General features: G+C 39.3%; 1 protein-coding gene across 1 annotated transcript in view; it reads left to right on the top strand.

The window, feature by feature from the left end:
- The window catches only part of ANKFN1 (ankyrin repeat and fibronectin type III domain containing 1), a 249,095-nt gene extending 237,080 nt beyond the window's left edge, over positions 1-12,015 (top strand). The window contains exon 14 of the mRNA XM_081272561.1: positions 10,520-12,015. Coding sequence (XP_081128687.1) covers positions 10,520-11,319 — 800 coding nt within the window. The 3' untranslated portion in view covers positions 11,320-12,015. The remainder of the gene's footprint in view (positions 1-10,519) is intronic.
- Positions 12,016-12,643: the final 628 nt, after the last annotated feature.

Below are 12,643 nucleotides of genomic sequence, written 5' to 3'. Positions count from 1 at the left end.
ATGAAGCAGCAAGACTTCTTAGTCTAAAAGGGAACAAACAGAGAAAGAAGATACAAAAACAAGAGAGTATTGTCACAGAAATTAAAGCATGTCAAAGGATGGTGAGAGGTTAAACAAAACAACTGTAAATCTTCTGTTGTTTTGCTTTTTTCAACAAGAAGTCATTGGTAATCTTAATGAGAGCAGTTTGTGAGGGGAAAAAAAAGCTGAGCAGAAGTAGATCAGAGAGTAAATGGGAGGTGAAGAAGTGGATCAGTAAGACACATTCTATTATAATCTTGGCTGTGAAAAGGAAAGGGAGGGAAGGCAGTAGCAAGAAGAGTAAAGGATTGAAAGGCATTTTTTAAGGCAGGAAAGAATTCCCTATCATCTTCCACAGTTCATAAAATTCTAGAAACAACCCTTTAATTCTATTTCCGCCTTCACAGCTCATCAGCCCTCTCTGTTCACAGAACTTTCCCAGTGTTTAATCTTCTCTTGGCCACACAGTCCCAAGTGGGTTCCTCCTTGGCTGTATGAGGGTGGCCTCCTCTATGCCATAGAAATGCCAAACCCTCACATTGGCCTGAGGATGGATTACACACACTCCCTGCTGGGAGGATCTGGCCAATTACATTTGGATTTTATTATTAACTTAAAATGTGAGTGATCATCATTCTGTTTCCTAAAATACAACTTTCTCTTGGGTCCATTTATTTCTCTGAAGCCAAGATTCCATGGGCTATGAAACACAAAGACGTGGAGGGCAGCAAATGACAAATGGAACCCAGTGACAGGGAAGCACTGTTGAAAGCAAGGAGAAAGAATCTTATCCCCTTGAAGAGCAGAAGCCTTTCAGAACAATGGCATCTACCACACCATACTCTGTTCTCTCCACAAGTGTGACCATTTCAAATTGTTTGGAGACTATTTACAAAAGAGGAAAATATCCACTTTAGAGGAATATCCCCAATGGGTTACTCAACGGGGCTAGGTTTGCAGCATAATTCCATTCTGTGAAGATAGGGTTCACCTAACTTCTAAGGAACCTGTGTGACCTACAGAGCCTATGGTGCCAGCCCAAGATTCTAAGGTTGTTAAAATCATGTACCTTTGATTTGTTTGTGAAAAATTTATTGGGGATGGGAAGGCAGGGAGTGGAACTCTTTTAACTTACTTCCCATTTCTGTGTGGTTTTTAAAACACAAAGTAGAACTCTTCTGAGTCAATTAAAATTAAGCATCTCCCAAGGACCCAAGGGGGAAAGTTGGCTCCTAGAAAAGGCAGCTCAAGGCAGGGGGTGGAATGATTTGGTCCATCACATGGGTATTTTCTCTCCCACTCCTTTTCTGTGGGTATAGTGGTCACAGGCAGCAGCAATCTTTTTTTCCGATACTGATGTTTCTCCTGGTGACACATGGGTGAGGCAATAAAGGGGAGGGGGTGTTATTTTCTTCACATGTATTTGAAGATTATCCTGATCTTCCAAATGTAAATGTTCCTGGTAACCTTTTCCTTCATGATGTTAAGAACACTGTGATATAAACCAAAGAGTTCAAAAACTCAATTTAAAGATATTATTTCTCTTGGGAAGTTAGAAGGTGAACAAATCTCTGAGGTTCTACCTAAGGCCTGATGAGAAATACAAAAAAGTTATTTATTTTTATTTAGTTAGTTTTTGTGATTGTTGTTGTGGGGATTGTGCTTGTTTTTTGCAATGCTGGGATGGAACCCAGGGCAAGTGCCCTACTACCCAGCTACATCCGAGCCTAAATTTCTTTATTTAAATTATTTAAATTCTACTCATAGTGGAAATAGATTTAATGAAGCACTACACACACACACATATATATGTTTATACATATATATATATATTGTTACATATATATATATGTACATATATTTGGATAGTGACACATTAAAAATGTGAAGATAGATTTTAGGCCAGATATGACTTATTCTTTCTTTCTATCCTGCCATACCCCCTGCCTTGAAAAAAAAGCAACAGTTTTAAATCAATTATTCCTTCCTGAAATGTCATCTCCCCATAACGCCCTCAAAATCCACATCAACTCTACTCTGCTGTTGTTGGCCTGATCCACAGAGACCAGAAATTGCAACACCATTACAATAGCATGAAAGCCAAGCTTCCTAAGCCAGCACTAATACTATGGGCAGAACTTTCAAGAGGCTCCCAGGTCAACCAGAGGGGAAACTCAAGATTCTACTAGTGCTGGCCTGCCCAGTGAGCCCTCTAAGGGAAGTTGAGGAGCACAACCAGGTTTATTAAAATAACAACCAGGCAAGGTGCCTACAATGTTTAATGGAGCATATGGCCTGGATCTGGAGATGGAAGCTGCACTTTGCATTCTATTCCAGGAAGGGAGGGAGTAGTAGTAGCCTAAGTCCTTGGAAACTCTCCTCAGTGCCCTGGCTGGCATCCTGGAGATTTTCCCAGCTTGTTCTGGGAGGGCTATCCCACTCTAAGCAATAGATTCCACTAAGTCTTCTAATAATTATACAACTACCATGCAAGTCAAATATTTAGATTCCTATTACAGCAGTATTTCCTACCTATGGTTCTGTGAACAAGATTATATTTACCACTCCATACCTAAGCCCTTTTGCACCCCCATCCTGGATTATTACATTTATAACTGGGTCTTGTTTCACCTATTATCTCTAATGCTCCTAGAAACTATAGTAAATAAGTTGTATCATTTACTAATTCATTCTGAAATAGCTTATCAACAGAAGATGCCATACAAGAAATTATTGTACTCCTTTATTATTAACAGTATTCTCACAGCAAAATCTTGAAATATATCTGTTTACTGATCTATATTTTAATTATCTTCATTTGTTTTCTAAATATTTTATATTACAGGTGAAGGGATCTTGATAATGGTATGCATTTGGTTTGTAAGGCATTTAAATGTATCTTAGAAAACTAATATAATCCTCATAGCACCTATGGAAGATAAGCAATATTAACTATCTACATGTTATAGACAAAAAAAAGGTTCAGAAAAATTGTAATTTACCCAAAATCATAGACACAGATAGGAGCCTGATAGGACTTCAGCCTAGGTTTGTCTAATTTTAAGACAATTGTTCTTTCTGCTCTACCTGAGCTAACTCTTGAGTCAAATATCACCAAAGATAAAGCAAAATTATCTGGGTAACAGTTTTAAGGAGTATCTATTACAGATTAAGTAAATTAAAGCTTTTCAAAATGCTTTCAGCGTTGTTTTCAAGGGACAATCAAATCTTACTACTCTTTTATGTTCCCATATTTCAGTGTCTGTTTAAGTTCCACTTCAACTCAAGGTGCTTTACAACATAAGAGGCTAATAATAGAAGGATGATTAAGATGGAGCCTAATGGAGAGGTTCTCATGGTCTGCTCATATGCCCATGTTCAGATTAGATAATCTGGGAAATACAGGAGAGTCCACAAATCTCTTTGCTTGACTCATTCCTTAGCCCATTCCTTCATTCACTGACTTATCCAACATTTACTAAGCAGAGATATGAAAAAGACATAGTATACAGTATGTGGTCTCTAGAGTTTGTAGTTCAATGAAGGAGACTAATATGAAAATGGATATTTGTAATAATGATAATAAAATTGTAAGCGCAATAACAGATAAAAGTAAAACTTGATAAGAGGCAAGAGAACTAAGCAACTTCTAATTCACCTGAGGAAATCAATACAGGCCCTTCTAGAGAGACCAGGTCTTAAAACATGAATGTCTGCTCCTTTGAAGCACATCTTCTTATACTCCTTAGTCCTCTCTAAACAATAAATGTTTGCTATTTGTATAATGTGAGATAAAAGTACAAACTATTTTTGCAAAGTACTTGACCTATGAACTGGAAAGAGTAAGAAAGTGTCACAAACTCCTCAGTGGTTGCTTCTAGTTTTAAGAACTTTTACTATCAGTCATCCAGTGAAAAGAATGATAGCATCCTCCTCACTGTCCAAAGGTATGTTCGTGTAATAACCCTTGTAACGTGCCAGTGTGACTTTACTTGGAAAAGGGATCTTTGCAAATATTAACAACCTTGAGATGAAATCATCCTGGATTTTCTGGGTGGGGCCTAAATCCAGACAAGTGTCCTTCAAGAAACAGAAGAGGAGCAACAGGCACAGAAGCAAGCCCAGAGGAAGACAGAAACAGATAGAATTGATGTATCCACAAGATGCAACAACAACCAGAAGCTGGGAGAAGCAAAAAAATATTAACCCCCTGGAACTTCTACAGGGAATGTGGCCCTGCTGATACCTTGATTTTTGAACTCAGGCTTCCAGAACCATGAAAGAATAAACTTTTGTTGTTTTAAGCCACCCAGTATTGTACATGTTACAGCAGCCACAGGAAAGTAATGTAAGACCTAAACTAAAATGTTTCTCAAGCAACAGCAAAGCTTACTTACTGGGAGCTTAACTAACATAATCCTGCAAAAGTGAATTAGATAAATCAAGTACTGTCCTCAGGAAGCTTCCATGAAAGCCCATGGAAATGCTAAGGTGTATGATAGTCAAGCAAGTTTTTGGAGAGAGACAAAAAATGTATTGGGTACCTATTCTGCTACTTATCAGCTATATGAGTTGTAATATTTAATAAGCCTAAGTTTCACTATGCTTGCCTGCAGAATGAAAGTTGTAAGCCTTAAATAAAGCATTGAGAGGACTGGAGTTGTGGCTCAGTGGTAGAGCACTTGCCTAGTACGTGTGAGGCACTGGGTTCGATCCTCAGCACCACATACAAAGTTAATTAATTAATTAGAGGTATTGTGTCCATCTACAACTAAAAGTATTTAAAAAAAACAATAGAGCCCTTAGCACTATGGCTGGCTCACAGGAAGCACTAAGTAAATATCAGATATTGTTATTACTGTTGTGGATACAAATGAGTATGTACAGACAACTAAACACTAACCAGATAAATAGAGAAAAAAAAGTTCAACTAAAGTCAACTGCAAATTCTTTGCATGGATCCTATTTGAAGTCCAATTTCAAAACTTCTCTTCTTCATCAATTAACTTCTCTTCTTCATCATTCCTAAGGCATCTATGCCAGCCATCATCAAAAACAACCAACAATTCTGAGATCCTATTATTTGCAGTGCCCAATTTTTCCTATTAAGGATGGGGGAAAGTACTATCTGAAACATTTTTTGCCCTTAAAAAAAAACTTCTTAAGAATTATTAAATTTATTCAGCCCAAGGCTTTATCCATTTCTTTCCTTTTAACCTTAAAGTCTCTTTGTCTTCTTCCCTAACCACTTGTCTGAGGACAACACATTCTTCCATCTTTCTTAGTAAGATGCAAGGCCAACACTAGAGTTCAAAACCTGATCAACGCTCCTTGTTGAATTTATCAACCTCACCACAAATATCTTCAGTCATAGATTGAACCACTGTAGAACCACTTCTCCAGTGGGTTCTTCTCCAAATCCACAGTCATCATCCTATAGCCTCATCAGCCTCCCATTTTATCTCCTGGATGTTTTGGCCATCTCAAGCTTAACCTGCCACAAATTAAAGTCAACATTTCTTCTACTGCCCAACCCAAATCATGGTTGCAGTTTAATTCCTCTGGCTTACTGCTATTCCCATCTTCCCAGGAACCATGGTTTGAAACCTACTAGTGAGTTTAAGCCCTGGACACTTTCTTCTTCCAGTTGTCTGGAACCTCTTCTCTAAAACTTTCACACAGGTGATTCCTTCTGACCTAGACTCCCTTTTCTGGTCATTGTCAAAAGAATCTTCCTCCCAAATCACTCTTTAGTTAAAATTCAGTTTGATTTTCTTTATAGAATTTTATACTCTTTACAATTAATCTTCTATATTGTCTATTTACTGTCTAATCCACCCTCTCTGAACTGCTTGAAAGCAGAGAACTTTTCTGTCTAGCACAAAATACATGCTCAGTGAACACACTGGAATGAACTGACTTTCCTAAACTTCTACTTTCCTTCACACAACCAAAGCTCTTGCTTAGCCTCATAGCCTGAACAAGAAAAGTATTTACAGGAAACAAAGCTGCTATGAATATTTACCTACAAAGTTCCTCTGTGAGAATAAGCCTTAATTTTTCCAAGATAAATTTCTAAAAGTGCAGTTGCTGCTCCCTCCCTTTATAGCCTCATTTTTTTCAAAATTCCATTCCTGTTCCCCATGTTCTAGTCAAGTGGGATAAATTATACTGTTTCCTCTTTCTTTCTCACTTATAATACTTTTGTCATTATCTGAATATTTATTTTTAAAATCTGCCTTGAATCACTTTTTGAAAAAGAAGAAATAATTTTAGACAAAGAATAAAGATGAATGAAAACAAGAAAAAATTAAATGAGATGATACAATATTTCACTAATCTTATCCCAATGTCATCCCTTTCCTATAAACCTACATCCTATTTGCTAAACTTCTTGTACAAAACCAATATTCTGCCAGTCTCACAGATGAATATTTTTCTGATACTTCCATTAAAACCGTAAACTCCCTAAGACAGATATTCTAATTTCTCATAAATTTTATATCTACTCAAGCACCAAGTATAGCTGCTCCTCAACTTAAAATGAATTTACATTCTGATAAACCAATCATTGATTTGAAAATACAGTAAGTCAAAAATACATTTAATACACCTGGTACTTTTTTTCTTCTCCTTTTTAAAGTGCTGGGGATAGAACCTAGAGCATCACATGCTAGGCAAGCACTCTACAGCTGAGCTATATCCCTACACCCACCTAATACATTAACACACCTAGCTCACCCAACATCATAGCTTAGTAGCACCATACACCATGAAGTATCTGTTGTTTATATTTGTGATTGTGTGGCTGAATGGAACTCCCTACCACTGCCCAACATCACAAGAGAGAATCTATCCTACTTCTCATCACTAGTCTGGGAAAAGAAATCAGACATCAAAATTAAAGTAAGGTCTCTACTATATGCACATTTGCTTTGGGAACATTATAAAGTCAAGTTATTATAAATCAAACCATCATAAGTTGTAGACTATCTGTACAATCCGTCTGTTAGAGTTAAGGGCAAGTAATACTGAACCTTTTTTGGTGAATAAATGAATTAAACAATACTGTCTAAGAGAGCTCATGGTCTAACCATGAAGCCAGAATGCCAAAACTCCATTAAAAAAATAACAACTAATAACACAAGCCTATACAGGCTAACTGTCAAAGAACGAGTGTTACAGAAGTACAGAGAAGTGAGAAATCCCTTGTGGTACAGCTGGAGGATGCTTCTCAAGGAGGTTGTTTGAGGGAAACCTTGAACAGATGAACTAAAAAATGGAGAAGTCCTTTACTGTTAGCTATTAAACAACATGTGGTTTGATCTCATTCTTTGAGGTTGCTGGACAATACTTTATAGCATAGATATATTATTCTGTTATTCTATTCAGGAACATTTATATTTGTATCAGAATTCAGTTTGGATTCAACTTACAGAAAACCCAAATAAGAGTGTTGTAAATGCAAAATACTTTGTCTTGCTTGGGAAAAAATAACTCTAAAGCTAGACGATCAAGGCCTACATATATGTGGACTCCATGGTCTTCAAAGACCAAACTATTTTTCAGCTTCCCCATCTAAGCATCAGCTTGTTTCCAAGGTTGACTGAACACATCTTGTTGTAGGCAACTTAACAAAAGAAGAAGAACAAAATGACCTGTCTCTCAGGTAAGCCAATTCTTTTATTCAGGCTTCTGGAAGTTTTATACAATACTTCCAGTTTTATCTCAATGGCCAAAAATAATTTTATGATCACACCCAGCTGTAAGGGAAACTTTTAAAAAAAAGTATTTCATGTGAGAGCATAGTTGTCCCAAACGAAGTTAAGATTTTGCAACTAAAAATGTATACTGGTTACCAACCACATGTGAGAGAGTGAAACTGACATCCTGCTCTGCCAATTATGAGTAAATATGCATGTCATCTCCTACAGTCAGGAAAGAAAGCATAAAATCACAGTATACCCTGACCCTGAAATAAACAAGACAAAATGGCATTTCATGTATCTCTAATTTCTAAAGTAAAAGAAACCCTGATATTAACTCCCTAACAAAACACACTTTATCCCAGATTTTTATAATATTCTTAAAATACTTGTATCTGATTTTCTACCACAGACTATCTGTATCCAGGTAATCCTGTGGATTTTTTTCTTCAGTTATCTGTTGCAATTTTTTTAAAGAGAGAGAGAGAGAAGAAAGAGAGAGAGAGAGAGAGAGAGAGAGAGAGAGAACTTTTTAATATTTATTTTTCAGTTTTCGGTGGACACACATCTTTATTTTATTTTATGTGGTGCTGAGGATCGAACCCAGCGCCCAGCGCATGCCAGGCGAGTGCGTTACCACTTGAGCCACATCCCCAGCACAACATGTTGCATTTTTTAATCAAGAAGTCTTCTGAATATGGATTCCTTTGCAGATCTCTCCAAGTAAATTATTTTTCTTTTCTTAGTGCTTCTGGGCCTCTAAGTCTTCCTTTCACAGCATCCTCAACCACAAGATGATGTCTCGTTTCTCACTATTATAAATTATGCTGCAGTAAACAACTTGTAAATGCCTCCATGTGCACATGGTGACAATTTCTCAAACAGATATCCAAAAAAGGACTTGCTAGGATAAATTGTATGCACATTTTAAATATATTCTGTCTAAAGAGCTATACCAATTTAGCCTCCTCATCACTACATGAGATAGTCCTTAATTTCTCACACAACACTAACACATGAAATTTTCACTCTTGAAATCTTTTGTAATTTTCATGGGCAAAAAAAAAAAAAGCCTCATTGTTTCAATCCATTTCCCTAATTACTATCTGGGCTAAACATAATAATAATAATATGTTTATTGGCCATTTGAACTAATTATCCTTCCAAGTATTTGGTTCTTATCTTTTCTCATTTGCCTTGTCTTCTAATTTACAGATTTTTATATATTCTGACTTTTATTCTTGTTACACGTTGTTATTCTTCTTCCAATCACTTACCTTTTTACTTTGCTGAAGATGCCGTTTGTTTTTACGAAGCATTAAACTTTGATGCAATCAAATTTATCTGCCACTTCTTTTGTCCTCTGCAGTGTTGTCTTGCTTTAAAAGATCTTCCCATTCAAAATCTGCAAACATGTTGTCTTCTAATATTTGGGGGTTTTCTTATTATATTTAACCCATATGGAATTTATTTTGATATATGTTATGAAGTAGGACTTTCTCTAATTATTTTGCTAAAAAGACAGCCTATTGTCCCAACACTACATATTGAATAATTTATTTTGTTCCCATACTTTTAAATTTTATCTTTACCATATGTTAAATTATCACAGTCATATGACTGTCTCTGGACTCTATTTTTCTGTACTTCAGATCTGTTACATTTCTGTACCAATACAACAAAGTTTTGATGACCAAAGCTCTACTGTATGCTTTAATATCTGGTAAAGCCGACTCCTTCCTATTGTATTAAAAATAAAAAGTTTGCTATTCTCATAAATTTTCTCTTCCACAATAATTTTAAAATCAATTCATTAAATTCCATTTTAAAATCCTATTGGGATTTTCACTGAGATTACCTTATATTTATAGATTAGAGACTACTTGTTTTTTAAAACCACTTGCACATTTTCAAAATTAACATGTATTCATCAAGTACCTACAATGGGCTAAGCTCTTTGGGAAATTCAAAGGATTTCAGACAGTTCTTGCTATACAGAAATGTAAAACCTGATTGGAGAAAAAAATATGAACAACTACTGAATTAAATAACAAATATCCATAGAACTAAACTTGTAGCTCACTCATGGCCATTATAGTATGCACCCTGAGGCTTATTTTTGCCTCTGAGTTTTTCTTTGGCCTTACATTTTTTGCTTTTTAAAAACTGGCAACATGTTAAGTCATAAACATAATCAGTTTATTCTGTAGTCTTCCTAAGTAAGTACTGTCATCATCACCACTTATAGATAAAGAAACCAAAGCTCAAAGAGGTTAGGCAACTTTCCTAAGATCACTGAGCAAGTAGGTAGAGGGAAATGAGGATCTTAAACCAGATTTCCTATCTTCAGTCACCTGTGTCTTTTCTTCTTTCCCCCTTTAAAAATCCCCATCATGTGAAATACAAAATTCATCTCAGAAATAATAGGGAATGAATAAATGAGCAACATCCAGCTTTGTTTCTTATTTCATCCCTTCTGCAGGTAGATTCCCAGAGAATAAAAGTGGGTGTGTATGTGTGTGGAGGGGGATACGAAGGAGTGTTCCTCACCATTATTAGGGTTGGATTTGACAGTTCTTCTCTTTCCCTTGAGCTAAGACCAGAGCCTTCTGTATAAATTGTCGGGCCTTGTGCGAAATGAAAAAGTGAAGCCCTTGTTCAAAATTAAAGTTTCAAGGGGTGACAACAGGAGAATTTAGGTGATGCGTGGGGCCAATGCAGGATCCTATGCTCATGAAGCAAGCCCTGGCTCAGAGTCTCTTTTGTCCTAACATTTGTTCTTGGCTTTGCAGAGTCCCAGCCCTGCTCTGATGAAGAAGGCTGTTCGGAAGTCTTCCTCCCCACGGACAGCGACTACGACTCCAGCGACGCCCTGAGCCCCAGAGACCTGGACCTGGTCTACCTTTCCTCCCATGACATCGCCCAACAGGCCCTTAGTGGTCTCAGCGGCAGCGCCCCCGATGTCCTACAGGTCCACGACATGAAAACGCCAGTGGGACTGGGACAGGACCCCCAGGGCAGGGCGCAAGGCCTCGACCCTGACCGCTCGTGCGTCGAGGTCCTCCACGGCCTGTCGCTCACCGGCCTCGCGCCCAAGAACCACTCCAAGATGGTGCCGGGCGCACGGCCGCCGCTGGGCTTCCTGGGAAAGCGGAAGTCAGGCAAGCACCAGCACTACGGAGGCTTCAGCCGCCACCGCCGCTGGCTGCGCATGCACAGTGAGACGCAGTCGCTGTCGCTCTCCGAGGGCGTCTACACGCCTCACCTGTCCCAAGCCTGTGGTCTGGCCCAGGAGCCTAGGGAGGCCGAGGGGCCTGGACCTGCCCTCGACGGGCCCCGGGGCCTGACCTTGGCCCACGCAGCCAGCCTGCCGGAGGAGCGCAAGGGCTGCTTCCAGGACCCGAGGCCTTCTGCCCACCGCATCTACGTGGAGCCCTACCCCGGCGCCCTGATACGCCAGGACGCCCAGCCGTGGGCCGGCTTGAGCCCGCCCCCTGGAGGCCGAGTCCGCCTGTCCAGCCCTGCCGGTCCTGAGATGAGTCCCGAGGGTCCCACCTCGCCAGTGTCCGAAATCCTCAGCAGCATGCTTTAGGAAGGCCCGCGCTGGCTGTCCACCATCCTACTGCTAGTCCCTGCCTTGCCCATCACCCTGACTGCCCCTCTTTGCCCTCACCCATTTTTTGAACGTTTTGAATGCTACAAATCCAAAGGTTACAGGTTCAAGGACCTCTTGTTTAAGAGTAGAGCAGAAGCCAAGGCCAGAGTTGCCAGCGCTATTCCCGGTTCAACCTAGAAAGGGCGTGGAGAAGCTTTTATGTCAACATGGAGTCTGAGACGCAGTGATTCAAACATGCCACCCCGTTAGTGGCATCTGTGGCTGAGGAAGGCCAGCCCGAAGACACACCCTCAGTTTTGCAGCTGGCTCTGTAACCTGACCCCTGGGTTTAGGGCTCTTTCATGAATCTGTGATTAATGAGGAGTTCTACAGCTGGAAATAAGATTGGCATAGTTTTATCCTTGAATCCAAACCTTTAGAGTGGTTTAGGGAAAAGAGACCTGGGTTGTGACTTCAGAGCATGGTATCAAGTGGACTTTAGCTGAGTTCCCTGTCAGCTAAGCCGGGCCATGCCAAAGTGCAGGGTTCTCAGAACTCACCAAATCCAGTTTATCATCAGCTTATCTGATTAAATAGGCCTTGGCAGACCTCTTTGTCTTTTAGTGCTATGTGGAGACCACCAGAAACTAAAATAGAGGACACTTTCAGCTCTAACTTGCAAAGATAGAATAGGATAGGAGGCAATCCTTCCTGCTCACTCAGCTCCCATTCTGATCTGAAAACGAGCCATAAATTGTTCTAGGATGCAGGGAGATGGCTGAGTTAAGTGAAAGCCTGAATTGTAGACAAGACCAGGAGAAGGAGAGAAATATGAGCAAAAATGTATTTCCTTTACAATTCTAAGCAAAAGAAGTCCATGAGCATCATGTCTCCCAAAATTGCAGTGGATTTGCTCAGGATTATGAAGTGGTGAAGTCATCTTTAAACAAGGAAGTTCCCTGCAGATGTGGCCAGGCAGTAATAGGCTCCTCACAGCCCCTTGAACATACTCTAGGCCCACCCCACAGGTCAAGGGATTGGGTATCCAGGGTTAGGATTGGCTGCCCTCCTCTTTCAAATCTACTCAATGTCAATTTTGCCCCAAAATCGTCTGTCCCATGGGCCACAGGAAAAAAATCTTTCTTCAGAAGACCCTGGCAGTGGTTTATTCCAAGAATGTGCTCAAAAACACCTGGAAATCCTATACTCATTGCCTCTTTCCTGAATTTCTCACAAATAAGCAACCCAAATCAAAGATAAATTCCACTGAATATTCATAAAGGGCATGAGTCTTTCATCTCTTGGAATCAAGACCCCTTCA

This window comes from Spermophilus citellus (assembly GCF_964194105.1).
Source record: "Spermophilus citellus genome assembly, chromosome: 17".
In the NCBI taxonomy this organism is placed as follows: domain Eukaryota; kingdom Metazoa; phylum Chordata; class Mammalia; order Rodentia; family Sciuridae; genus Spermophilus; species Spermophilus citellus.
This window is presented reverse-complemented; position numbering and strand designations above follow the sequence as displayed.